The sequence below is a fragment of the Melanerpes formicivorus genome, unplaced genomic scaffold, assembly GCF_026170545.1.
Source record: "Melanerpes formicivorus ecotype bairdi unplaced genomic scaffold, bMelFor1.0.p_v2 SCAF_113, whole genome shotgun sequence".
In the NCBI taxonomy this organism is placed as follows: domain Eukaryota; kingdom Metazoa; phylum Chordata; class Aves; order Piciformes; family Picidae; genus Melanerpes; species Melanerpes formicivorus.
In genome coordinates, this window is record NW_027142465.1 from 182,539 (window position 1) to 207,080 (window position 24,542).

At 61.7% G+C, this 24,542-nt stretch overlaps 2 protein-coding genes across 2 annotated transcripts; one reads left to right on the forward strand and one right to left on the reverse strand.

Annotated features, from left to right (window-relative positions):
* Positions 1-677: 677 nt before the first annotated feature.
* Positions 678-15,280, forward strand: MEIOC (meiosis specific with coiled-coil domain; the record flags this gene model as incomplete). Its single annotated transcript, XM_068167141.1, has 7 exons — positions 678-809; positions 2,038-2,195; positions 2,320-2,424; positions 4,509-6,306; positions 8,709-8,843; positions 11,750-11,930; positions 14,787-15,280. Coding segments are annotated over 7 exons (2,652 nt in total), but the record flags the coding sequence as incomplete, so codon positions are not given.
* Positions 15,281-18,930: 3,650 nt separating this feature from the next.
* Positions 18,931-20,313, reverse strand: LOC137455983 (collagen alpha-2(I) chain-like). The gene is made up of 2 exons (XM_068167188.1): positions 19,091-20,313; positions 18,931-19,036 (listed from the first exon to the last, which is right to left on the reverse strand). Exon 1 carries the CDS (start codon positions 20,056-20,058, stop codon positions 19,147-19,149), a length of 912 nt encoding a protein of 303 aa, XP_068023289.1. The 5' UTR covers positions 20,059-20,313; the 3' UTR covers positions 18,931-19,036; positions 19,091-19,146.
* Positions 20,314-24,542: the final 4,229 nt, after the last annotated feature.

The following is a 24,542-nucleotide window of genomic DNA, read 5'->3' on the forward strand; positions in this document are numbered from 1 at the left end:
CCTGGGCATGGCAGGGGGTTGGAGCTGGCTGAGCCTTGAGCTCCCTTCCAGCCCTGCCAGCTCTGTGATTCTCTGATCTCCAGAGGTCCCTTCCAGCCTCACCATGCTGTCCCCACCTGGTGCAGTGTGGCCAAGCCTGTTGCAGGCAGAGCCTGGTGTGGAACAGCTTGCCTAGGGAGGTGGTGGAACCCTCCTGCCTGGAGGTGTTTGCAGCCAGGCTGGAGGTGGCTGTGAGCAACCTGCTGTGGTGTGAGGTGTCCCTGGGCATGGCAGGGGGTTGGAGCTGGCTGAGCCTTGAGCTCCCTTCCAGCCCTGACAGCTCTATACTGCAGGGGGAAGTAGAATGGAGCTCATGCTGTCCACCTGCCCCTGAGGTGCAGAATCTGTTTTCATCCTCAGGTGGCTGTAGAATAACTTTGAGAGAGGAGCTCTTAATTAGGCCTACTCTCAGAACACTGCTGGACACCTTCAAGTTTCTCAGTGTCCTCCTTGGACTGAGAGGCCCAGAGCTGGCCCCAGGCTCAAGCTGTGGCCTCCGCGCTGCTGTGTCCGACTGCTGCCCTGCCAGCTCCCGTGGAACTGAATCCACAGCTGTATGGAAGCACTCCAGCAGTCCATGGGGGTGTGAAGCCCCCAGCTGCCAGGTCTGCCTCTCATGATGTCCTTCCTCCCCCTTCTCTCCGCAGCCCCAGGCGGCGTTGCGGGGCGGCAGCTGCTGGGGCGCTGCGGACGCCGGCGGGAGGCTGCCGGAGGCCTGGGGCGGCATCGCGGCAGGCTCGGCCTCGCTCTACGGCTGCTACAAGGCACAGGTGCAGTTGGCTCCACGCAATGCTGTCCTGTCTGGGTGGAGGGGGTTGGGCTGCTTGTAAACTAAAGGTTACCAAAAGTGCTTCTGATGCAGTCTGTTCCTCTGGGCAAACAGAAGTCACCAGGTTTGGTTCATCCTCGGGGGATGGGATGGGAGGGACAGGGACTGCTGCGAGGAAAGCACAGGTGGAGCAATGTGGTGCTCAGTGAAGCAGTGCTGCTGGGGGCTCTCTGGTCTCCTCTTAGCACATTGGCCACAGCAACCCCAGGCAGTGCTACAGGCTGGGGGCAGAGTGGCTGAGAGCAGCCAGGCAGAGAGGGACCTGGGGGTGCTGAACATGAGCCTGCAGTGTGCCCAGGCAGCCAGGAGGGCCAGTGGCATCCTGGCCTGCATCAGGAGCAGTGTGGCCAGCAGGAGCAGGGAGGTCATTCTGCCCCTGTACACTGCAGTGGTTAGGCCACACCTTGAGTCCTGTGTCCAGTTCTGGGCTCCTCAGTTTAGGAAGGAGGTTGAGTTGCTGGAAGGTGTCCAGAGAAGGGCAAGAAAGCTGGGGAGGGGTCTGGAGCACAGCCCTGGGAGGAGAGGCTGAGGGAGCTGGGGTTGCTTAGCCTGGAGAAGAGGAGGCTCAGGGGAGACCTTCTTGCTCTCTGCAACTCCCTGCAGGGAGGTTGTAGCCAGGTGGGGGTTGGTCTCTTCCCCTAGGCAAGCAGCAGCAGAACAAGAGGACACAGTCTCAAGCTGTGCCAGGGGAGGTTTAGGCTGGAGGTGAGGAAGAAACTCTTCCCAGCAAGAGAGGTTGGCCATTGGGATGTGCTGCCCAGGGAGGTGGTGGTCACCATCACTGGGAATGTTTATAAAGAGCCTGGCTGAGGCCCTTGGTGCCATGGTTTATTGATCAGATGGTGTTGGGGGAGAGGTTGGATTTGATCTCTGAGGTCTTTTCCAAGCTGGTTGATTCTGTATCCTGCAGGGTGGGTTGGGAGGGGATGGCTCCTTTGCATTCCAGTCTGTTAGAGGCTGGTGCAGAGGTGGCCTGCAGTGGTCACTGCTGCACATCTGCACTGGGCAGCCCTCACCTCAGGAGTGGCCTCTGGCCTGGGGTCATGGCTGGCTTTGCTGCTGGTGCTCTGGTTTCTGCAGGGCTGAGCTTGGTTAGGGCCACTTGGCATGATGAAGTGCTTGCTGTGCTTGGGGTTGCAATCAGTGCTTCTGTTGTGCCTGGAATGCAGGGTGAAGAGACTGCAGAGGTGCCTCAGCCCTACACTGCTTCCCTTTCCACAGCAGAGTTCTCTGCACCTCTGGATGCTTCTGTTCTGTACACCCCATGGTCCACCTGTGGAGATGACACCCAGCAGCCTGCTGCTTCCCAGGGCAGCATCAAGTCCAGGTAGCCCCTGGGACAGGGAGCATGGCTGTGGTGAGGGAGTGGATGGGCGCTGTTGGCTCTTGCTTGCCTCACAGAGCAGTTTGAGTGCAGCAATTGCTTTAATTGCTATGGAATTGGCTTGCAGGGCTCAGCCTGAGAGGGATGATTATGGCAGTGAGACAGATCTGTATGGGCTGGTGTCAGACATCCTGGAGGAGCAGGAGAAGCCACAGCCATACTGTGCTGAGGGGTGAGTGCTGCCTTCTCTGCTCTGACAGGAGCTGCTCTCTGTGCTCTCTCAGCTTCACATCTGCTGCTGGCAAGTCCTCCTGCTCCTTACAGCTTCCCTTCCTTCCCCCCAAATCTTCTAATGACTCTCTTGCCACACTTGACAGCTTTCCTCTCTCTGCTCAAATCACACCAGAGCTGCTGGCTCTCTGCTATTTGCAGAGCTCTTTAATTGGCAGCTTTAAGAGGAGCCCTTAACAAGCACTGGGGAAGTGCTGGGCTCAGGGAAATCTCCTCAAATATGTGCCTTGGCCTATTTTTTTTTTGCTCCTTTTTTAGTTCAAGGCTGAATGCAGCCTTTAGGTTTCCTTCTTAATTCATTTCAGTGCCCAGGAGGAAATAAAATATACCCAAAGCACAACCCCCAAACTCTTTCACCCTTTGCTGAGCTGGCAAGGGAGAAGAATTGCACTCCCAGGGAGTGTGTCCTGCTGTCAGTGCTGCCTAAGCACCACTTGCTTATCTCAGTGTCAGATTTATTGGGCTTGTGTTCTGGCACCTGAACTACTATTTCAGCTGGCCAGGACAGTGTGACACAGAAGGATTCAGATCCAGCACCCCCAAGATGCTTGGAGGGCTCAGGGTCTGCTGCCTGAACCTGAGTCTTCCAGCTCTGTGGGATGAGAGAGGGAAAGAGCTCTCCAGGTTCCCAAGCCAGGCACCACTCCTGCTTTCTGTTTTCCCAGCCAGCTCCAGGGATCTCTCTAGGTGTGCTGAAGTGAGGGAAAGTTTGAGAGGTGAGTCTTGAGCAGGAGAGAGCTTGCCAGTGCCCTAGCTTCAGGCAGCAGAGGCTGCCTCCCTGCTCCCAGCACTGCAGTGGCTGCCAGGCACGATTCCAGGTGTTGCTGAGCCTGTTCACACTTCCACTTGACAGCCAGGGGCTGACTGTCCTGTGTTAATCCATGGCAATTAGTGGGAGGAAATGTGCTGAGGGTGCCTGTTCCTCATGTGCCTGCAGGAAGCAGTATAAGCCTGTGTTAAAACACAGGCAGCTCTGCAGCCCTGAGCAGGGGGAGGGAGGGAAGTGCTTTGTGCTGGGACTTGGCTCCGACAGCTTGGGGGCACCTGGGGAGGGGTGGGTACCTGATCTTGGAGTACTGGGCAGTGCCTGGCTGGAGAGCAGCCCTGAAAGAAAGGCCTTGGGGGTGTTGGGGGAGCAGAAGCTCAGCAGGAGCCAGCAGGGAGCACTTGCAGCCCAGAGAGCCAGGCAGAGCCTGGGCTGCAGCAAGAGAAGTGTGGCCAGCAGGGCCAGGGAGGGGATTCTGCCCCTCTGCTCCACTCTGCTGAGACCACAGCTGGAGCTCTGGGGCCAGCTCTGGAGCCTCTGTGCCAGGAAGGATCTGGAGGGGCTGGAAGGTGTCCAGAGCAGGGCCAGGAGGAGGAGCAGAGGGCTGGAGCTGCTCTGCTGTGAGCACAGCCTGAGGGAGTTGGGGTTGTGCAGGCTGGAGAGGAGAAGGCTCCCAGGAGACCTCCTTGTGGCCTTCCAGGATCTGCAGGGGGCTGCAAGAAAGCTGGGGAAGGACTTTTGAGGGTGTCAGGGAGGGATAGGACTGGGGGGGATGGATCCAAGGTAGAGGAGGGGAGATTTAGATTAGACCTTAGGAAGAAGTTCTTCACCATGAGAGCCTGGCACAGGCTGCCCAGGGAGGTGGTGGAAGCCTCCTGCCTGGAGGTGTTTGCAGCCAGGCTGGAGGTGGCTGTGAGCAAGCTGCTGTGGTGTGAGGTGTCCCTGCCCATGGCAGGGGCTTGGAGCTGGCTGAGCCTTGAGCTCCCTTCCAACCCTGACAGCTCTGTGGTCTTGTGATGCTTTGGCATTGATTATCACTTGGTACTTGCACAGCTTGAAGGCACTGAGTGTAGCTCCTGAGGTGGCCTTAGACAAGCAGGATTGGTGTTCTCATGCAGTGACAACAGGAGTGGGTGGAAGCTGAAGCAAGGCATCACTGAGTAGAATGAGTAGGGAGGAACTGGGTTCTTACACCTGCTTGGGACAGGAAGGGGAGCACCAGAGGCAGGAACCTGACCTCATGTTTCTTGTTTTTCAAGGAGCTGCCCTTCCAGCCTGAAGCCTGTGTGGCCTGCGAGTGCCAGCAGGCTCCCGGAGCACCTGGAGCTGCTGCCAGAAGCCAAGAGAGGCCTTGCGGGGGCCGCCTCTCCGCAGGGTTTCTACGGGGGGGAAGCTGTCCCTGGTGCTGAGAAGCAGTACTTGCCGAGGGCAGAGGAGTGCTACCGCGGCCTGGCCGCCGGCAGCCTGGAGGAGCCGCGGCTGTTCCCCGCCCGCGGCGAGCGCGCCGGCGAGGCCCTGAGGGCCGGCCCTGCCTATCCGCACTGCCCCTACCTGAAGAGCTCCTTTGCACCCCAGGCCGGCTGCTCGGAGCTGAGCACAGACTCAGCAGCTGAGGCTTTTCCTTATGGAAGGGAGAGGCTGGGTCCCAAAGGAGCAGAGGTGCAGCTGCACCAGAAGTGGGCAGACTCCTCCCTCCCACAGTTCCACAGATACAGTGAGGGCACAGACTACAGCAGGTTCCCTGAGTACCCTCCTGCCGGCATAGCCAAGCCGAACAACAGCTCCAGCTGCAGCCTCCAGGAAACCAAATCATTGAGTGGAACCCCCAAGGCACCATCCCTGGACACAGAACCCTACAGTAAATTATTTCAAGTTAAATCTGGGACTCAGAAGAAGCCAGAAGAGAGAATTTGTGAGCAGCTAAGCTTCCCCTTTCCCAGGGCTGCAGGGCTGCTGCCAGAGAAACAATTCCCAAATGAAGCTTCCTTCTGCACTGATCTGGGGCCAAAACTGGACTATGGACTCAAAGCTTTCCCTCTTTGCCCAGGGGCTGGTGACTCTGCAAGTGGTGTTGAGAAGCAGCCTTTCCCCAGGGCTGAGCTGCAGAGTGCAGAATACTGCAAAGCCCTTCCCCTGTTTGCAGGCCCAGCAAACCCTGCCGTGGGCGCTGGCGTGAGGCCGGCCTGGCTGAGCACCCAAAGCAAGGCTGCTGCCCCTGGGCCACTGCAGCCCCCCAGCCCTCTGCTGAAGTGGAGCCATCCTTTCCCTGCTTTCCTGAAAGGCTCCACTCACTCCAAGGAGTTTTTCCAGCTCCCCTCTCCAGGCTTCCCCTTGAACAGCAGCTTGTTCCTCAAGCACTGCCCGGAGAGCCCTGCCTTGGCCTCAGGCCCTGACCCGGGGTACGGCGCCGCAGAGCGAGCTCGCCCCGCCGCCTGCCTCCAGGCACCGGCCAGGGCTGGGGAGGAGACCCTCCTGGAGTATCTGAGTGAGAAGAAGCTAAAGCAGCCCAATGGCTTCTGTGACAGCTTCTCAGCTCAGCAGTTTGGCCTCATTGACAGCCTGAGCAAGCACTGCTTCCAGCTGAAGCCCCCGAGCGAGCGCCGCGACCTGCAGGGGCAGAAGCACGTGGATGGCTGGTTGCAGGCCATGTACCAAGAGCTGCTGGAGTCTCAGGGTCAGTTCCCCCTGGGGAAGGGGAGTGGGGACCCTCTGAGCTGCCTGCAGGCCCCCAGCCTTCCCAGCAGCTGCCTGATGGGGGACTTGAGGGGCAGCCAGCAGCTCGGCTCCGGCGCCTTCCCCTTGAGGTCCTCTCGTCTCTTCGGCCACTCGGTCCTTCCGCTGCTGGAGCCTCCTGACTTGTTCCCCCGTGAGGATGTGAAGCACTTCTACCCTTACTTCAACAGGAAGATGTGTGGTGACACTGCTGCTGCTGCCTTTGGCCCAGCATTCGCAGCTCCAAGGCAAGGGAAGGCCCGTGGTGGGCCTGCCAGCGAGCTCCACGTCAGGCTGGAGGAGTGTTACGAGCAGTGGAAAGCTCTGGAGAAAGAAAGAAAGAAGGTAAAGAAACCCCACAGCTCTGCCCTGTCACTGCTTGGATGTGAGTCTCACCCTGGGCAGAGGTCATGGGGAGTCCTCACTGGTGGCAGTTGAAATCATGGAGTCAAAGAACTGTTTTGGTTGGAAGAGACCTTTAAGATCAGAGGCTCCCAGGATGTTAGGGGTTGGAAGGGACCTCCAGAGATCGAGTCCAACCCCCTGCCAGAGTAGGCCCAGAGAATCCAGCACAGATCACACAGGAACACATCCAGACAGGGCTGGGAAGGCTCTAGAGAAGGAGACTCCACAACCTCTCTGGGCAGCCTGCTCCAGGGCTCTGGGACCCTCAGTGCAGAAGTTCCTCCTCAGGTTGAGCTGGACCCTCCTGTGCTGGAGTTTGTCTCTTGCTCCCTGTTGCAACTGAGCAGAGCCTGCCCCTGTCCCCTCCCTCTTGCCCCTCCAGCCCTCAGATTTTTATGAACATGAATTAAATCCATCTCAGCCTTCTCTTCTCCAGCCTGACCAGCCCCAGGGCTCTCAGCCTCTCCTCACAAGGCACATGCTCCATCCTCACCAAAGAATGGGACTTCAGAGTTCCAGGGGTTTGCTTCCTTGTATATTTGGGCTGAAAATAGAAGGTTGGAAGGTTTGTAGCTCAGTTGGGAGCATAACTAATGTGCTTCTGCACTTAAAGCAGGAGTCAGGTGACAGCTGCTGGGTTGGGGTAGGCCTGACAAAACCAAGGCCCACTGGAGTTGGGTACAATAACTCCAATGGAGCTGGGATCTCTGAAAGGAAATGCAGTAATTGCTTCTTGAGTTGGGGCTGAGCTTTAATCCTTTCAAGAACTAATTTAAGTTTCTCAGGCCTCACACTTTCAGCTCTTTCAAAGAGTCCTCACCTCCTGCTTCCCTGAAGTTTGAAAGGGAAGAGGTGTTTGAAAGGGCCTCTTGCTCCCCAGAAACAGAGCCTGAAGACAGGGTGAAATTAAAACCTTGAGCTGAAAGACTGAGGCAGCTCTGTGGGAAGCCCTTCTGAAAGCAATTAGCCTTTGGGGTCAGCAGCAGAGGTGGTTCAGGCTGCTCTTGAATGGAAAACCTGCCTTCATTTCACCTCTTGGGCTGGGGTTGGAATTCAGAAGTTGCCTGAAGCTGTGACTTTGTGAGGGGGAAGTGACCAAATCAAGGTGCCAGGTCCCTTTGGCTGCCTCTCTGGAAGCTCTGCTGGGCCACAGAAAGAAAATTGCTTGCAAGGGGATGTAGCAGGAGGCAGCTTCCTGAAGTGCTTCCTGACTTAAAGCTGGATGCTGCTTTGAATGAAGGGCCCAGGGGAGAATGAGCTGGGCTCAGGGAGGAGGTTGCAGGGTAAAGTGCAATGGAGACAGATTTGAGACATGCTGAGAAGCTGGGGGTGGAGAAAAGGAGGCTGCAGCTCGATGTGCACCACCACAAAACTATCTGAGGCAGTTCTCAAGCTAGTTTCAGCTGGCTGGGTGGTGTGAGCTGGTGTGGCAGGGCCATGGGACAAAACAGGCTGCCCCTTGGCATCTTGCACTCAGCTTGCAAAGTCATTGCTGATGGCTGCATCACATCTGGTTTCTCTCAGAGCAGGAAAGGCTTTCTGGAGCCCAACTGGGGGCCAGGGGCTGAGTTCATTCCATTCCAGCTTGCTGGGTGAGGTCTGTGAGGGTTTTGCCCAGCAGAAATGGCTCTGACTCTGTTCTGTGGGTCTGCATCTCTCTGCTTGTTCTCTCTTGCCTTGTGGTTAGAATCACAGAACTGTCAGGGCTGGAAGGCACCTCAGGGATCAGCCAGTTCCAGCCGCCCTGCCATGGGCAGGGACCCCTCACTACCACATCAGGTTGCTCAGAGCCACATCCAGCCTGGTTCTGACTGCCCTCCATTTTCTCTGCAGGCAAGGTGAGAGCAGGCTGTGGTCAGAGCCAGGAGACAGAGCACTTCTGAAAGGCTTTGTGTGTGCACAGGGGCTTTAGTTCACTGCTCTGAGTGCAGGGGTGGTTCTCTCATGTGATTGCCTCTCAGGTACTTCAGAGAGTCACAGAGCTGGCAGGGCTGGAAGGGAGCTCAAGGCTCAGCCAGCTCCAACCCCCTGCCATGGGCAGGGACACCTCACACCACAGCAGGTTGCTCACAGCCACCTCCAGCCTGGCTGCAAACACCTCCAGGCAGGAGGCTTCCACCACCTCCCTGGGCAGCCTGTGCCAGGCTCTCAGCACCCTCCTGGGGAAGGACTTCTTCTGCCATCCAAATTCGCTGCCACCTGCCTGAGTCCTCCTCACCTGCTTGCAAGGAAAGGCAGAGCTCAGGGCAGGGAGAGGCTTGGCTGCTGCTGGCTTCTGTTCCTGAAGCAAAGCACAGCTCTGCAGCTCCCATTCAGGGCCTTGTTCTTCTGTTTTCCTGCAGACTGAATCAGCTCTGGCAAAGAACTTCCAGGGGAAGAAGGTTTCCAGTGCCAACAACATCCCCATCCCCAGGCTGCCCTCCAAGCCCTCCCGGGTGGATCGCCTGATCGTGGACCAGCTGCGGGAGCAAGCCAGGGTGAGCGGCAGGGCTCAGCCTAGCAGAGGGAGCTGGGAGTGCAGGGAGGGAGCTGGGAGAGGATCAGTGCTACTTCTCCCAAAATAGCTTTGTTCTGAAAGGCTGTGGAGGGAAAACATTCCAGCAGGCCCTGCCTGGGTGTCTGCAGCTCCAGGCTCGCTGCTGCTGCTCCCTGGGAGCTCGCTGCAGGCTGAAGCTCACCTTCAGAGCTGAGTGCCAGAAGGGTGTGGGGTTGGTACAGAGCCTGTGTGAGGTGCCAGGATCCAGCCCTGCACTGCTCCAGGCTGGGCCTGCACTGGGAGCTCCTCTCTCCTGAGCACCTCAAGCAGAGGAATGCTGACCATAGATGCACAGACACTGCAGCACAGGAGGTGTCTGGGGGGGCCAAGAAACAAGTTTGATTAATACCTGCAAGGCTTTGCTCTGGATTTGCTGGAGAGGCTTGCCTTTTGTCATGCAGAATGGTTCTGGATGCATCTTCAGCCTGAGCTCTTCAGCTAGCAGCTTGCTGCTGCAGCCCAACAGCCCTAACCTGCAGGGCAGGCTGGGCTCTGCAGAGTGGCCAAAGGACGGTGCCAGCAGGCAGCAGCCTGCTCTGTGTGAGGCAGCAGCCTGCCCAGAGCTCTGCAGGGGAGGCTGGAGGGAGGAGCTGAACACAAGCAGCACTAATCTGAGCTGCCAGCAGAGCAGCAGGGGCCTGGTCTGGCTCTTGTGGGACTGAGAGGCCAAAGCCAGGATGCTCAGGCTGCAGGAGGAGGAGAAGGGTGGGCTGGAAGTGAGAGCCAAAGCTACTCCCTGTGAGGGGAGACTCTGACTCCCACTTGTGGATGCTTTCAGCTCCAGGACAAAGCAGAGCTGATGGAGGGGTGACAGTAGCTTCCTTCCTCATGACATCAGTAGCTCCCAGAACCACATGACAGTAAAAGAAAAGCCTTTAAACCAGGATCTCCTCTCCACAGACTGCATCTCCATCTCCCTTGGGTCTGGAGATGTAAACCCACAGCTCCACTGTGACTGGCAGGGCCCTGCCAAGCACAAGTCCAGGCTGAATGGGGGATGGATGCAGAGGAGTCCTGTGAAGGAGGACTTGGGATGAGAAGCTCAACATGAGCCAGCAGTGTGAGCACCCAGCTCAGAGCCAGCCCTGCCCTGGGCTGAGCCCCAGCAGGGTGGGCAGCAGGGGCAGGGAGGGGATTCTGCCCTCTGCTGTGCTCTGCTCAGACCTCCCCTGCAGGGCTGGGGCAGCTCTGGAGCCCTCAGCACAGACAGGGAGCTGGGGGAGCAGGGCCAGAGGAGGCCACAGCAGTGCTGGAAGCCCTCTGCTGGGAGCCAGGCTGAGAGAGTTGGCCTTGGGCAGCCTGCAGAGGAGAAGGCTCCAGGGAGAGCTTAGAGCAGCCTTGCAGTGCCTGAAGGGGCGTGCAGGAGAGCTGGGGAGGGACTTTTGACCAGGGCTGGGAGTGACAGGACAAGGGGTAGTGGCTTCCAGCTGGAAGAAACTAGATGTAGATGAGCCATTGGGAAGAAGGTGGTGAGACACTCAGATGGGCTGCCCAGAGAAGTGGTGGAGGCTCCAACTCTGGAAGTGTTTGAGGCCAGGCTGGATGAGGCCTTGGGCAGCCTGGGCTGGTGGGAGGGGTCCCTGCCCATGGCAGTGGGGGTGGAACTGGCTGATTCTTCTGGTCCCTTCCAACCCAAACTCCTCTGTGATTCTACCCGGGGGGGATGCTCTGAGGCTGGCTGCTCAGCTTATCCTGGTGTAGCTCTGCTGTTCTTGAGGGGGGGAGGTTACCTGTGTGGGCCTGGGGGAGGCCTTCCAGTTCCTGCTCCAAATGCAGTGTTTTATGAAGAGCTCTCCTCAACAGTGGGCCTGGAACAGAGCACAGGGAGATGAGTGGGGTGAAACCCAGCTGCTGGTGTTCACCCAGCCAGCCAACTGCAGCAGTGCCCACAGTGGTCCTGACTCAGAGGAACACAGGTTGCTGGCTTTCTGGGCTTTTTGTCCACCAGCACCCCCATTCCCATGGCTGCCTCCAAGCTGTGCCTGCTGGGTGCCCTCCTGGGGTGATCTGCACCACCTGGGGTGCTCCAGCTTTGGCTTTGGAGGAGAAGCAGCCCGAGGTGAGGCAAAGCTGTCTGAGGTGAACCTTTCTGAGGAGGGAGCCCTGAGGAGAGAGCCTTGGGGTTGCTGGTGGACAAAAAGCTCACCAGGAGCTCTCAGTGTGCACTTGCAGCCCAGAAAGCCAACCAGAGCCTGGGCTGCAGCAGGAGAAGTGTGGCCAGCAGGGCAAGGGAGGTGATTCTCCCCCTCTGCTCAGCTCTGGGGAGACCCCACCTGGAGTCCTGCCTCCAGCTCTGGAGCCCCTATGGCAAGAGGGATCTGGAGGGGCTGGAAGGTGCAGGGCTAGGAGGAGGAGCAGAGGGCTGGAGCTGCTCTGCTGTGAGGACAGACTGAAGGAGTTGGGGCTGTTCAGTGTGGAGAAGAGAAGGCTCTGGGGTGACCTCATTGTGGCCTTCCAGGATCTGCAGGGGGCTCCAAGAAGGCTGGGGAGGGACTGCTCAGGCTCTCAGGGAGTGATAGGACTAGGGGCAATGGAATGAAGCTGGAGGTGGGGAGATTGAGGCTGGAGGGGAGGAGGAAGTTCTTGCCCATGAGAGTGGTGAAGCCCTGGAATGGGTTGTGCAGGGAGGTGGTTGAGGCCCCAGGCCTGGAGGTGTTTAAGGCCAGGCTGGCTGAGGCTCTGGCCAGGCTGATCTAGTGTGGGGTGTCCCTGCCCATGGCAGGGGGGTTGGGACTGGATGATCCTTGTGGTCCCTTCCAACCCTGACTGATACTGTACTATGAAAGGAGCTGTGAGCCCAGCTGAGGGTGGGGTGTCCTCCTGAACGCTGTGCCCGCCTTGGCCCAGGTGGTGACCCTGCTGGGGAAGATGGAGAGGCTGCGCAGCTCGCCGCTGCACGCCGGCGTGGCCGCCGCGCTGGACAGGCACCTGCAGCTGATCCAGGCGCTGCAGGCGCGCAGGAAGGAGGAGCTGCTCGGCGCCCCCGCGCGGCAGCGCCAGGGAGCTCCCCGCTGCCAGGATGACAGAGGTACGACTGCTTGCCCGCTCGGGGGGCGCTTGGAGCTGCCCCCAGCACAGCACAGCGCTGCCAGAGCAGCTCAGCTGGGAAGCAAAGAGGCTGCCCCACAGGCGCAGGGAGGGCAGTGGCTGCGTGCAGCACCGGCATGGGTGGTGCTGGCCTGCTGTGGCGGCTGGGGAGGGCTTTCCACCCCCTAGCTCACTGGAGGCAGGATCCAGGCTTGATGCATGGCTGGGAGAGCCTTGAGGAAACACCTCCAGCTGTCTCCTCTCCTTGGCAGAGCTTTCTTGGTGCTAACAGACTGGAGGAGCTGGGGCTGTTCAGTCTGCAGAAGAGAAGGCTCTGAGGTGACCTCATTGTGGCCTTCCAGGATCTGCAGGGGGCTACAGCAAGGCTGGGGAGGGACTGCTCAGGCTCTCAGGCAGTGATAGGACTAGGGGGGATGGAATGGAGCTGGAGGTGGGGAGATTGAGGCTGGAGGGGAGGAGGAAGTTCTTCCCCATGAGAGTGGTGAAGCCCTGCAGTGGGTTGTGCAGGGAGGTGGTTGAGGCCCCAGCCCTGGAGGTGTTTAAGGCCAGGCTGGCTGAGGCTGTGGCCAGGCTGATCTAGTGTGGGGTGTCCCTGCCCATGGCAGGGGGGTTGGGACTGGCTGATCCTTGTGGTCCCTTCCAACCCTGACTGATACTATGAACAGGGTTGGTTTCCTTGAGAAGTCTTTCCTAGCCCAGTGCTGGTCCTACAGCACCTCTCTGTTCCATCTGATCTGATCCTTGCTGCAGGCAGGAGCCCTCATGGCTTCTGCTCTTAAAAGTCATACAGCAGTGGCTTTAGCAGGGAGCAGATGGAGCTGGGCTGCCCCTCAGGAGCTGTATTCAGGCACAGTGAGGCTCTGCTGTCACACCCTGAGGCTGTGGCACTGGGAGGGGTCTGGTGGCTGGCTGGGCATCACAGAATGGCTTAGGTTGGAAGGGCCCTCAGAGATCATCTACTCCAACCCTGCTGCCATGGGCAGCAGACTTGGTTGTTTAAGGCCTCATCCAGCCTGGCCTTGAACACCTCCAGGGAAGGGGCATCCACAGCCTCCCTGGGCAGCCTGTGCCAGTGTCTCACCACCCTTCCACTGAAAAACTTCTCCTTAAGATCCTAGGAATGGCTTTTGGCACTTAATGAAGTTGTGGAAGAAATCTCAATGATCAAAGGAAGGGTTTCAGGGAGTGCCAGCTGCCACCCAGCCTTTCAGAGCTGCCTGCCCACACCTCTGCTCTGAGTTTGCCCTTGGCTTTGTTTTCAAGGTCACCTCAACAGCACTAACCAGCCACTGGCCAGGGGCTTACTCCCTCTTAAAGGTTCAGCTTCTCTTGGGTTCACTGCACATGCTCAGCAGGTGGGGAGGCTTGTTTGGGGCAGGGGCTTCCAGCTGAGAGGTGTGAGCTCCAGAATCTCTGATCAGAGGCTCCCAGGATGTGAGGGGTTGGAAGGGAGCTCTGGAGATCTTCCAGTCCAAGCCCCTGCCAGAGCAGGAGCAGAGACTCCAGCCCAGGTCCCACAGGAACACATCCAGGCAGGGCTGGGAAGGCTCCAGAGCAGGAGACTCCACAACCTCTCTGGGCAGCCTGCTCCAGGCCTCTGGGAGCCTCACAGTGCAGAAGTTCCTCCTCATGCTGAGCTGCAACCTCCTGTGCTGCAGTTTCCATCCACTGCCCCTTGGCCTATCCCAGGGCACAGTGAGCAGAGCCTGGCCCTGTCCCCTCCCTCCTGCCCCCCAGCCCTCAGCTATTGATAGCCATTGATCAGATCCCTCTCAGCCTTCTCTCCAGACTGAACAGCCCCAGGGCTCTCAGCCTCTCCTCCCCAGGCAGTGCTGCAGTCCCTTCAGCATCCTTGGAGCCTCCCTTGGACTCTCTCCAGCAGATCCCTGTCCCTCCTGAGCTGGGGAGCCCAGAGCTGGATGCAATATTCCAGGGGAGGTCTCAGCAGGGCAGAGCGGAGGGGGAGGAGACCCTCCCTGGCTCTGCTGGACCCCCCTCCAGCTTGAGCTTTGTTTGAATTCCCTTTCCCTCTGTGGTCCCAGGTTAGATCCTCACCCAGTGCCAGGGGCTGGGCCACAGGAGTTGGCTCTTGCTGGTTTGGAAGGGCATTTGGTTAGTTCAGGAATGCTCTGAGTGGAGGCTTCAGTGTAAGGCTGCCAAGGCTGTGTCAGCTCCAGGCAGCAAGGCTGTGGTTGAGCTGCTGAGCTGGCACAGGCTGCCCAGGCTAAGGAAGGTTTCTGACCAGAGCTGACCACAGCTTTGGGCACCCTGAGAGCAGGTCCCAGCTGTAGGAGCTGGAGCAAACCCCTCTAGAGCCAGGCCAAGCTGAGGGAGAGCTGGCTTAGACTGGAGCTGAGGAAGTCCTGCAGTACAAGGGTGGTGAGACTCTGGAGCAGGGAGGGATGTGGCTGCCTCCTGCCTGGGGGTGTCCAAGGCCAGGCTGGATGAGGCCTGGAGCAGCTGAGTCTGGTTGAAAGGTGTCCCTGCCAACGGCAGGCTTGGAGCAGGTGAGCTCTGAGGTCCCTTCCAGCCTGAGCCATCCTCCAGTGCTGCTGGACCTGCCTCTTCAGGGGGGGCTGGGAGCCTCTGCTTCAGATTCAGTTGTCAGAGCCTTGCAGGGCAGGCTGGATGAGGCCCTGAGCACCCTGAGCTAGTGGAGGTGCGGGCAGGGGCTTGGAACATGAAGTCCCTTCCGAGCCTGTGCTGTGACTGTGAGCCTTACGGGGGTGCAGGTGGGATGCTGGGGAGGCCTGGTGAGCGCTGCCGCTCCAGCGCCGCCCTGGGGGGGGGGGGGCGCTCCCCCGGCAGTGCCCAACCCGCTGCTTGTTCTCCACAGGTGTCCTTGCCCTGGCGCTGGCCGTGGGCGAGCTGAGCGCAGCCACTCGCAGGACCCGCACCGCGCTCTGGTGCGCCCTGCAGATGACCTTACCCCAACCCGCCGCGGGCAAGGCGGCAGCGGCTCCTCAGCTGGAGGGGTGAGGGAGCCGCAGCCAGGAGGCGCCGGCTGTGAGCGGGAGAGGCCGCGGGGGAGAGCAGCCGCTCATGGCTTTCAATTGCTTGCGAAGTTTGAGCCATCCCAGGCCCCTTTGAAGCTGAGTCTCGGCCGGCAGTTGAGTTTAACGCGAGGGGCAGCGCCAGAGGATTGATTGCACAGCCAGAGCGGTGAATGTTAACTTAACCAACCCACCCCTAATCAAACTCATTAATTAGCAGCCGAGGTGTTATTGAAGTGCCCCAGTTCCAGCTCATCCCCATAGCTTTTTTAGTTTCCCTTGCAGGAAATAGGTTTTAAAGTCACGATTCTTAAAGGCTGGGGGGAGGGCAGGTTAGGAGGGGGAGGGCAGGTTAGGATGGTGATGGCCAGCTGGGGGGAGGGCAGGTTAGGAGGGGGAGGGCAGGTTAGGATGGTGATGGCCAGCTGGGGGGAGGGCAGGTTAGGATGGTGATGGCCAGCTGGGGGGAGGGCAGGTTAGGATGGTGATGGCCAGCTGGGGGGAGGGCAGGTTAGGATGGTGAGGGCCAGCTGGGGGGAGGGCAGGTTAGGATGGTGATGGCCAGCTGGGGGAAGGGCAGGTTAGGATGGTGAGGGCCAGCTGGGGGGAGGGCAGGTTAGGATGGTGAGGGCCAGCTGGGGCCCTTACCCGAGTCAGCCAGGAGGAAGCAGCGCTCGGAACGCCCGGGGTCCGGGGCAGAGGTATTTAAAGTATTTATGAGTGGGAGATTTTAGACTGGCGTGGCCGTGCCAGGAGGAGCAGCGGCTCCTGCCCTGCGGCTCCCGCCCAGGGGCTCCTGCCCTGCGGCTCCTCCCGAGCGGCTCCGCTACGGCACCGCCGGGCCGGGAGCTGCGCCGCCCGCTCCGCACCCTCGCTCCCCAGGGCGTGCTCCCGGCGGGGAGGGGCCGGCCAAGAGCTCCTCTTTTAAAGTATTTAAAAGCCAACCGCAGCACGCCCCGGGGCTGGCCCGGAGGGAGCTCTGCAGCAGCCGGTTTTAGTGCCCGCGCTTCAGAACTGGCAGAGCCGGCACCGCCTCCTGCGACTTCGGTTGCCCCCAGGTTGCTTTTCCCTGGTTTGGTTTGAGTTTCTGTTGTGCTTTAGTTGATTTCGTGTTTGGGCTCCCCGCCTGCGGCAGCTGCTGTGCCGGGGGCTCGCTGCAGCTCTGCCCCTGGGGCGGGCAGGAGTCGTTTGCTCCCCGCTCTGTGCGGCTCGGGGCTGGAGCACCTCCTAATGCGGGCACCACCCCCGGCGGGCCTCGCCCGGCTGCCTTCGATGGCTCTCTTCCTCCTGCCCTTGGGCCTCCTGGGGCACGAAGAGTTGTGAGCACAGCAGCTAACCCGGCGCGGGGGGGGGGAGAGGAGACAGCAGGGGGGGAGCAGCAGGTCGCTGGGGTGGCCCCGGGCAGGTCCCCAGCGCCGGTCGCTGCCTGCACGTCTGTGGAGCTGAACCTGGGACACGCTGCTGCCAGGCACAGCAGTGCTGACCTGAGGCTGTCTGCTAGGAAATAAACTCACTTGTGTTGGAGAGCCTTTGTTCTGCCCTCGTCTTTGTGGGCTCAGCCCCCAGGACCCGAGCTGGTAGAGGGCAGCAGCAGTTCACAGACTCACAGAAGGGTGGGGGGTTGGAAGGGACCTCTGAGGATAGAGTGTGACTCCCACAGCAGCATCTCCTAAAGCAGATCACTCAGCAACACATTCAGGAGGGCCTTGAACATGTCCAGAGCTGGAGCCTCCACAACCTCTCTGGGCAGGCTGCCCCACGGCTCTGCCCCCCTTGCAGTCAAGAAGTTCCTCCTCCTGTTCAGATGGAGCTGCCTGTGCTCAGGTTTGTGCTCCTTGCCTCTTGTCCTCTCCTTGGGGACCACTGAGAAGGGTCTGGCCCCATCCTCCTGCCACCCACCCTGAGGGATTGGTAAGCATTCATGGGATTCCTGCCCCCTGCTCTGCCCCCTGCTCTGCCCCCTGCTCTGCCCCCTGCTCTGCCCCCTGCTCTGCCCCCTGCTCTGCCCCCTGCTCTGCCCCCTGCTCTGCCCCCTGCTCTGCCCCCTGCTCTGCCCCCTGCTCTGCCCCCTGCTCTGCCCCCTGCTCTGCCCCCTGCTCTGCCCCCTGCTCTGCCCCCTGCTCTGCCCCCTCTGCAGTGCTGCTTTGTCCTCCTTGAGCTGGGGTCTGCAGAACTGGGCAGCTGAGTCTCACTTTTATAGTGGGGCACAAGAGGTGCAGAGCAGGGGGGCTGCTGGGGTCACCCTCTTGGGGAGGGAGCTGGCAGCAGTGTCACACAGCAAGGGGAAGGGCTGACACACAGCTGGCTTCAGCAGGTAGGAGCTGGCTGCTGCCAGAGAAGCTTGTGCAGTCCCTGCCCTCTCTGCACTGGGACCCTTCACTGCCTGCTCTGTTCCTGCCCCATGGCATCCTTGGGGCTGGTGCCAGCTGCTCACTCCTGAGCAGCCCAGGTACCCATCTCTGGAGGGGCAACACCTCAGGGCAGAGAGCTCCCTGGGCTGAGGGCAGAGCCGCAGCAGCTCCCTGGGCTGAGGGCAGAGCCGCAGCAGCTCCCTGGGCTGAGGGCAGAGCTGCAGCCTGGCTGTGCCCAAGGGGCTCCTCAGCCCCTCAAGCTGATCCCCCTGGGTCTGTTCACACTGCAGCACAGCACACCCCTGGATGCCCAGCACCAGCAGCTGCTGAAGCTGTCCTGGCAAGGTGCTGCTGGTTGTGGTTCTGCTGTGCCCCAGGCTGGCTGCTACCCCTGCTCTGGTGGCCCTGCCCCTGACAGGGCCTTTTGTAAGGGAGGGGATGAGGTGAAGGCTCCCAGCCAGCTCCAGCCCTGTGCTGGCTGAGGGGCACAGATGGTGAAGGGGTTCTGCCAGGCTGCAGGAGGGAGCCTCCCCCCTGAGCCCTTCTCAGTGCACAAGCTTCTGCTGAACCTGCAGTTCAGGGCAGCTGTGGTGGTTGCTCTTTGGCTCTGGAGCACAGCAGTGCGGAGGGGGCTCAGCTCCTGCCACAAGAGGTGAGTGCAGCTCTTTGCCCTGGAACTTTTCAAGCTGAGGCAGGTGCTGCTGTGCCAGGGGGCAGCTCCAGCAGCAGTGTGGGGAAGGGCAGTAGCAGAACTCTTGGTGCCCAGCTTAGGAACAAGGCTGCTGCCAGTGAGGGGAGGGCAGCTGATGCTGCCAGAGCAGCTGAGGCAAAGTGCAGGGGTTGAATCACCCTGGAGAGCCTGCAGGTCCCCAGCCCCACCTGTGGCCAGGGGTGCTGCAGGCCCTGCAGGTGGCCCAGCCTCCAGCCCAGGGGCTGTGCATAGGGCTCCAGGCTGCAACAGAGTCAGAGCTGGGCCCCAGGGCTGGGCTTTGAGCAGGCTCTGGGTGGGGGTGGTGCAGGGCTACCCTTGACCCTCCACAGCTGCTTCCCACCCCAGCTCCCTGTCCTGCTGCAGCTGGGATCCACACAGCTCCCCAGCCTGAGGGCTGACCCTGGGGACAGGCACAGCTTCTGACCCAGTGCTTTGGGCTGGAGACCTTGGAAGTCCTCTGCTCCAAGCCACCTGCACTCACCAGGGACACCTTCCACTAGTCCAGCTTGCTCAACCCCCATCCAGCCTACCCTTGAACACCTCCCGGGAGAGGATAGCCACAGCCTCCCTGGCAGCCTCTCCCATGCCTCACCACCCTCACTGCAACGAATTTCCTCCCCACAGCTACTCCCCACCCCCCCCTGTTATGTGAAGCATCACCCCCTCAGCCTGCCCACACACCCCCTGGCTAAGGTCCCTCCCTGGCTCTCTTTGTCCACTTCCCTCTGAGGCCCTGGGGCAGGGGAGAAGGAAACTGCAGCCTTGGGACTAAACAAGGACTGGCACGGGGGGAGCCCTCAGAACGATCCCTGCTGGGTGAGGGGAGCAGGAAGGGAGGGGACAGGGCTGAGGGGGGCCCCCAGCCTGCACCCCAGGGCGCCCCCAGCAGGACCAGTGCCCTGCACTCAGCCACAGAAGCCCATGCTTGGCCAACCAGTTTAATTGTTCAGGTCCAAAGACAAAGCAGCTCAACACTCACAGATGCAGCAGGGAGGTACAGAGGCACAGCCCAGGGCCAGGCTGGCAGCAGGCAGAGGGCTGGCAGCAGGCAGAGGGCTGGCAGCAGGCAGAGGGCTGGCAGCAGGCAGAGGGCTGGCAGCAGGCAGAGGGCTGGCAGCTGCTGCTGCCTGGGAGCTCACCTCACCTGCACAGGGTTCCCCCTGCACCCCTCAGCTCCTCCCTCACTGTTCCCAGAGCTCCACCTTCTCCTCTCCCGAGGTGAGTGGCACTAAAGAAGAGGCTGGGAACAGCCCTCCAGTGGGGACAGAAGCCATTGGCCCCCAGGGGCAGCTGTGGCTGTGCCCAGCGCCAGCACTCAGCTCCTAACCCTGTTGTGTCCAGCCCCCAGCTGCCCAGCACTGGGCCTGCTCTGGAGCACTCAGCCTGGCACCCACTGCAGCAGCAGCCAAGGACACCAGGGAGCCCTGCAGCAGCCTCTGCTCCCCCAGGGACACCAGGGAGCCCTGCAGCAGCCCCAGGGACAGCAGGGGAAAGCAGGGAGCCCTGCAGCAGCCTCTGCTCCCCCAGGGGACACCAGGGAGCCCTGCAGCAGCCACTGCTCCCCCAGGGAGCCCTGCAGCAGCCCCAGGGACACCAGGGAGCCCTGCAGCAGCCACTGTTCCCCCAGGGAGCCCTGCAGCAGCCCCAGGGATAGCAGGGAGCCCTGCAGCAGCCACTGCTCCCCCAGGGGACAGCAGGGAGCCCTGCAGCAGCCCCAGGGACACCAGGGAGCCCTGCAGCAGCCTCTGCTCCCCCAGGGGACACCAGGGAGCCCTGCAGCAGCCACTGCTCCCCCAGGGAGGCGTGCAGCAGCCCCAGGGACACCAGGGAGCCCTGCAGCAGCCACTGCTCCCCCAGGGAGGCGTGCAGCAGCCCCAGGGACACCAGGGAGCCCTGCAGCAGCCACTGCTCCCCCAGGGAGGCGTGCAGCAGCCCCCAGCAGAGTGCTCCAACAGCAGCAGGGCTCAGCTGACTCCCTGCCGCCGCTCCAATCAGCGCCGTGCTCACGGCCCCCAGGGCCTGGGGCTGCTGCAGCCTCCCAGCTGCACTCATGGATATTTGATGAGGTTCCCTTTGCCTGGCTGCAGCAAGCCCCAGCTGAGGTCACTCCAAAGCCTGCAGGCCCTGCTCAGGCAGGCTGCAGCAGCAGCAGCTCTGTGTGCACACCGCTCACCGGCAGGAAGTTCCTCTTTGCCCTGTGGCAGCGCCTCCAGAACCAGCCCAGGACAGGGCTCTGCTCTCAGCCCCCCAGCTCCTGCAAGCCAAGGCTGCTGAGGGGCAGCAGGCAGCCTGGGAGCCCTCTCCTGCCTCACCTCTTGCTGGTGGCAGTGGCTGGCAGGCCAAGCAGAGCCACTGGAGCACACTGGCAGCAGCACTTCCCTGCTCTTTGGTACAGACATTGGCCACAAGCACCGGGGGGGCTGACACCACAAGCACATGGCACAGGGGGAGAGGTGCTTGAGATGTCCTCCCTGCTATGGAAAACCAACAAAAACAGAGGGGGGAGGGGGGAAAGCCCAACCCAAAGAAAGCCTTCTGCAGAGCCACCCTGGCAGCCCCAGGCTGGGGGCTGCTGCTGCCACCCGCAGCGGCTCCAGGCCCTCCCCCGGGAGTCCGGCCGGCAGCCCCCGGCTACCGCTTCCGCTCGCCCTTCTGTGTCCTCTTCTTCTCCTTCTCCTTCCTCTCCTGCCTGGCCAGCTTGTCCTTCTCTCGCTGCAGCTTGTCCTGCTCCTTCTTCTTCTGGAACTCGTCCCTCAGCAGCTCCCTCTCCAGCCTCCTGGCGTTCAGCACGTCCTCCACGTTGGTGTTGCGGAACAGAGCTGCCCCACGCTAAGGGCGGGGCTGGCAGCCCCCCGGGGTGGTGATGCTGCCTCCCCCTCCCCCTCCTGCCCCACACCAAGCAGGGAAGGGGTTTGGGGATGGAGAAGGACAAAGGAACCCCTGCTTGCTCTGCTCACATCCTAAGAGCACACAGCCTGGGAGCTGCTGGGAGGAGCTGCTTCCATCCCAGCCCTGCCTGCTCAGGAGCTGGAGGAGCATCCCCAGGGAGTGTGGAGGAAGGGATGAGGACCTCTGGGCCTTGGGCACCACTGGAGCTCAGCTGCACCACAGCCCTCTGAGCTTCACACCCGTTTGGGGTGCACTTTGACCAAGTGCTGACAGGAGTCAGCTCCCTGGACACAGCTGAGGGTGAGCTGAAGCGCTGGGAGCGCTGTCCTCACCCAGGAGCACAGAGCACGCTCCGGGGAGGCTCCAGGGAGGGGGAAGGGAGCAAAGAGAGTGACAGGCTCAGCACCAGCCGTGCCTGGGCGGGGAGCAGGGGCACACACAGACTCCTGCTCGGCTCCAGGGGAACAGCCAAACGAATCAGCAGCCTGAGAAGGAGGCCCTGAGGAAACAGAGAGGCTCAACCCTGGGGAGAAAGGGCAGGGAGCAGCCCCTGGCAGCTCTGGGTGCAAAGGATACACTTCTCGGAGCCCACGCAGCCCGCCGCCCGCCGAGGCCTCCTGCTCCTCCCCACCGGTGAGGCCGTTAAGGAAACCATCAGCATGCATTGAGCTGCTGCCACTGCACTGCACTGCACCGCTGCCCCTGTGCTGCACTGCGCCCCTGCCCCTGCGCTGCGCCGCTGCCCCTGCGCTGCACTGCACCACTGCCCCTGCGCTGCACTGCTGCCCCTGCGCGGCACTGCACCGCTGCCCCTGCGCTGCGCCGCTGCCCGTGCTGCACTGCTGCCCCTGCGCTGCACTGCGCCCCTGCCCCTGCGCTGCGCCACTGCCCCTGCGCTGCGCCGCTGCCCCTGCGCTGCGCCGCTGCCCCTGCGCTGCACTGCTGCCCCTGCCCCTGCGCTGCGCCGCTGCCCCTGCGCTGCGCCGCTGCCCCCTGCGCTGCACTGCTGCCCCTGCACTGCACCGCTGCCCCTGTGCTGCACTGCGCCCCTGCCCCTGCGCTGCGCCGCTGCCCCTGTGCTGCACTGCGCCCCTGTTCCTGCACTGCGCCGCTGCCCCTGCGCTGCACTGCTGCCGCTGCACTGCACCACTGCCCCTGCGCTGCGCCGCTGCCCCTGCGCTGCACTGCACCACTGCCCCTGCGCTGCGCCACTGCCCCTGCGCTGCACTGCACCGCTGCCCCTACACTGCACTGCCGCCACCGAGGCCTCCTGCTCCTCCCCACCGGTGAGGCCGTTAAGGAAACCACCAGCAGGCACTGAGCCACTGCCCCTGCACTGCACTGCACCGCTGCCCCTGCGCTGCACTGCTGCCCCTGCGCTGCACTGCACCGCTGCCCCTGCGCTGCACTGCACCGCTGCCCCTGCGCTGCACCGCCGCCACCGAGGCCTCCTGCTCCTCCCCACCAGTGAGGCCGTTAAGGAAACCACCAGCAGGCACTGAGCCACTGCCCCTGCACTGCACTGCACCGCTGCCCCTGTGCTGCGCTGCTGCCCCTGCGCTGCGCCGCTGCCCCTGCGCTGCCCCTGTGCTGCACTGCGCTGCTGCCGCCGAGGCCTCCTGCTCCTCCCCACCGGTGAGGCCATTAAGGAAACCATCAGCAGGCACTGAGCCGCTGCCCCCACGCTGCACTGCACCGCTGCCCCTGTGCTGCGCTGCGCTGCTGCCCCTGTGCTGCTGGGCACTGAGCTGCTGCCTCCTGCTGCAGAGCTTCTTCCTCAGCTCCACTCTGACCCTGCTCTGCCTTAGCTCCAGACCATTCCCCCTTGGCCTGGCTCAGACACCCTCAGGAGAAGTCTCTCTGCAGACTCCCTGCAGGATCCCTTCCCTGGAGCCTTCTCCTCTGCAGGCTGCACAGCCCCAGCTCCCTCAGCCTGTGCTCACAGCAGAGCTGCTCCAGCCCTTGGAGCATCCTTGTGGCCTCCTCTGGCCTCTCTCCAGCAGCTCTGTGTCCTCCTCCTGCTGGGGACAGCAGAGCTGGAGGCAGGACTGGAGGTGAGGTCTGAGCAGGGCAGAGCCCAGGGGCAGAATCCCCTCTGCTGCCCTCTGCTCACCCTGCTCTGGCTGCAGCCAGCACACAGCTGCCTGAGGGCTGCAGGAGGCTCTGCTGGCTCCTGGGGAGCTCCCAGCACCCCCAAGGCTCTTTCTTCAGCCCTACAAGGAGGGAGCTTTCCCCTCTCCTACTCCACACAGTCTGAAGAGCTTCTCACCAGAAAGCAGGAGATAAACTCAGCACCTGGGCTGCTGTGCACAGCTACAGGAGGTGAAGCATGGCTCTTCTGCACCCCCCCTGCACTGGGTGACCCCTGCCCAGGTGGGCAGTGTGGACTGACAGCAGAGCAGCCTCAAAGGAAGCTCTGCTCATGGCACCCCACAAACTGGGAGCTTCTTTCCATGGAAGTTGTTCTAAGCATGGAGAGGGAAGGCTGCCAAGTGCCCCCAGCCCTGCCCCCAGCCCAGGGGAGGCTGAAGGGTGCAGCAGAGCAGGGAAAGGAGGCAGCAGGGCCAGGGAAAGGATATTCCTCCTCGTCTGTGACGTTGGCATACTGGGCCAGGAGGGCAGCTTTCCTCTGCCTCTCCTCCTGGGACACCTCCTTTGGCTTCACCACCATCCTGGCCTGCTTCTCCATCATGCTGGCGATGGCCTGGACCTCATCTGGCAGGGAGAAGAGGCAGAGCATCAGGCAGTCCCTGCAGGCACAGCAGCAAAGCCCCAGAGAGCTTCAGCCACAGAGCCAAACCTGCCAGCCCAGAGCTGAGCAGCTCACCCCCAGCTCCAGCACCAGCTGACCACCCAGCCAGGCACCCAGCAGCTCAGCCACCCCCAGCTCTCCAGGGCCACCTGGGGCTGGCACCACACTCCTTGGAGGGACCCCCAGGGTTCTCATCATGACCAACCCTTCCAGGGACCTTTTGTGTGCCCCCAGCAGCACTCCCTGCTGCCTTCTGGCTGTGCCAAGGCAAGCTCCTGGGGGGGGCCAAGCCCCTGAGCAGCAGGAGCCCAGCAGCAGCTGCAGCAGCCCCAGCCACCTGGCCCCAGGGGGCTTCACTGCATTCACTGCACACAGCACTGCAGCCCTGCCCTGGGCCCAGCCACAGGGGAGCTTGGGCCAAGCCTGTGGGGGGAGGCCCCAAGCTGCTGCATGGCTGAGCCAAGCCTGCAGAGGGGAGTGGGGCTGTGAGAGGCTGGGGGCAGCCAGGCAGAGCAGTGCACAGGCAGCTCCCTGGCTGCAGGGTGCCAGCAGGGTGCCAGCAGGGTGCCAGCAGGGTGCCAGCAGGGTGCCAGCAGGCAGTGGCAGTGTCCTGGCTGCATCCACAGCCAAGGGAGGAAATGCAAAGCAGGCAGAGAGGAGCACTCAGCCCCAGGGCAGGGCACAGGGTGGTGGCTGGGTCCTTGCTGCTGGCAGGTGACAAACTGATGCTTGCTGGGTGCTTGGAGCAGCAAAATCTGTCCAGTGGCTGAAGCCACTGTGCTCAGAGCTCTGCCCAGGGAGCCTCAGACCCTCCTGAGCAGGCATGAGATGGAGCTGGCTGCTCCCAAGCGGCAGGGGGCTGAAGGAGCAGCAGGGCTGGGACAGGGACAGCAGG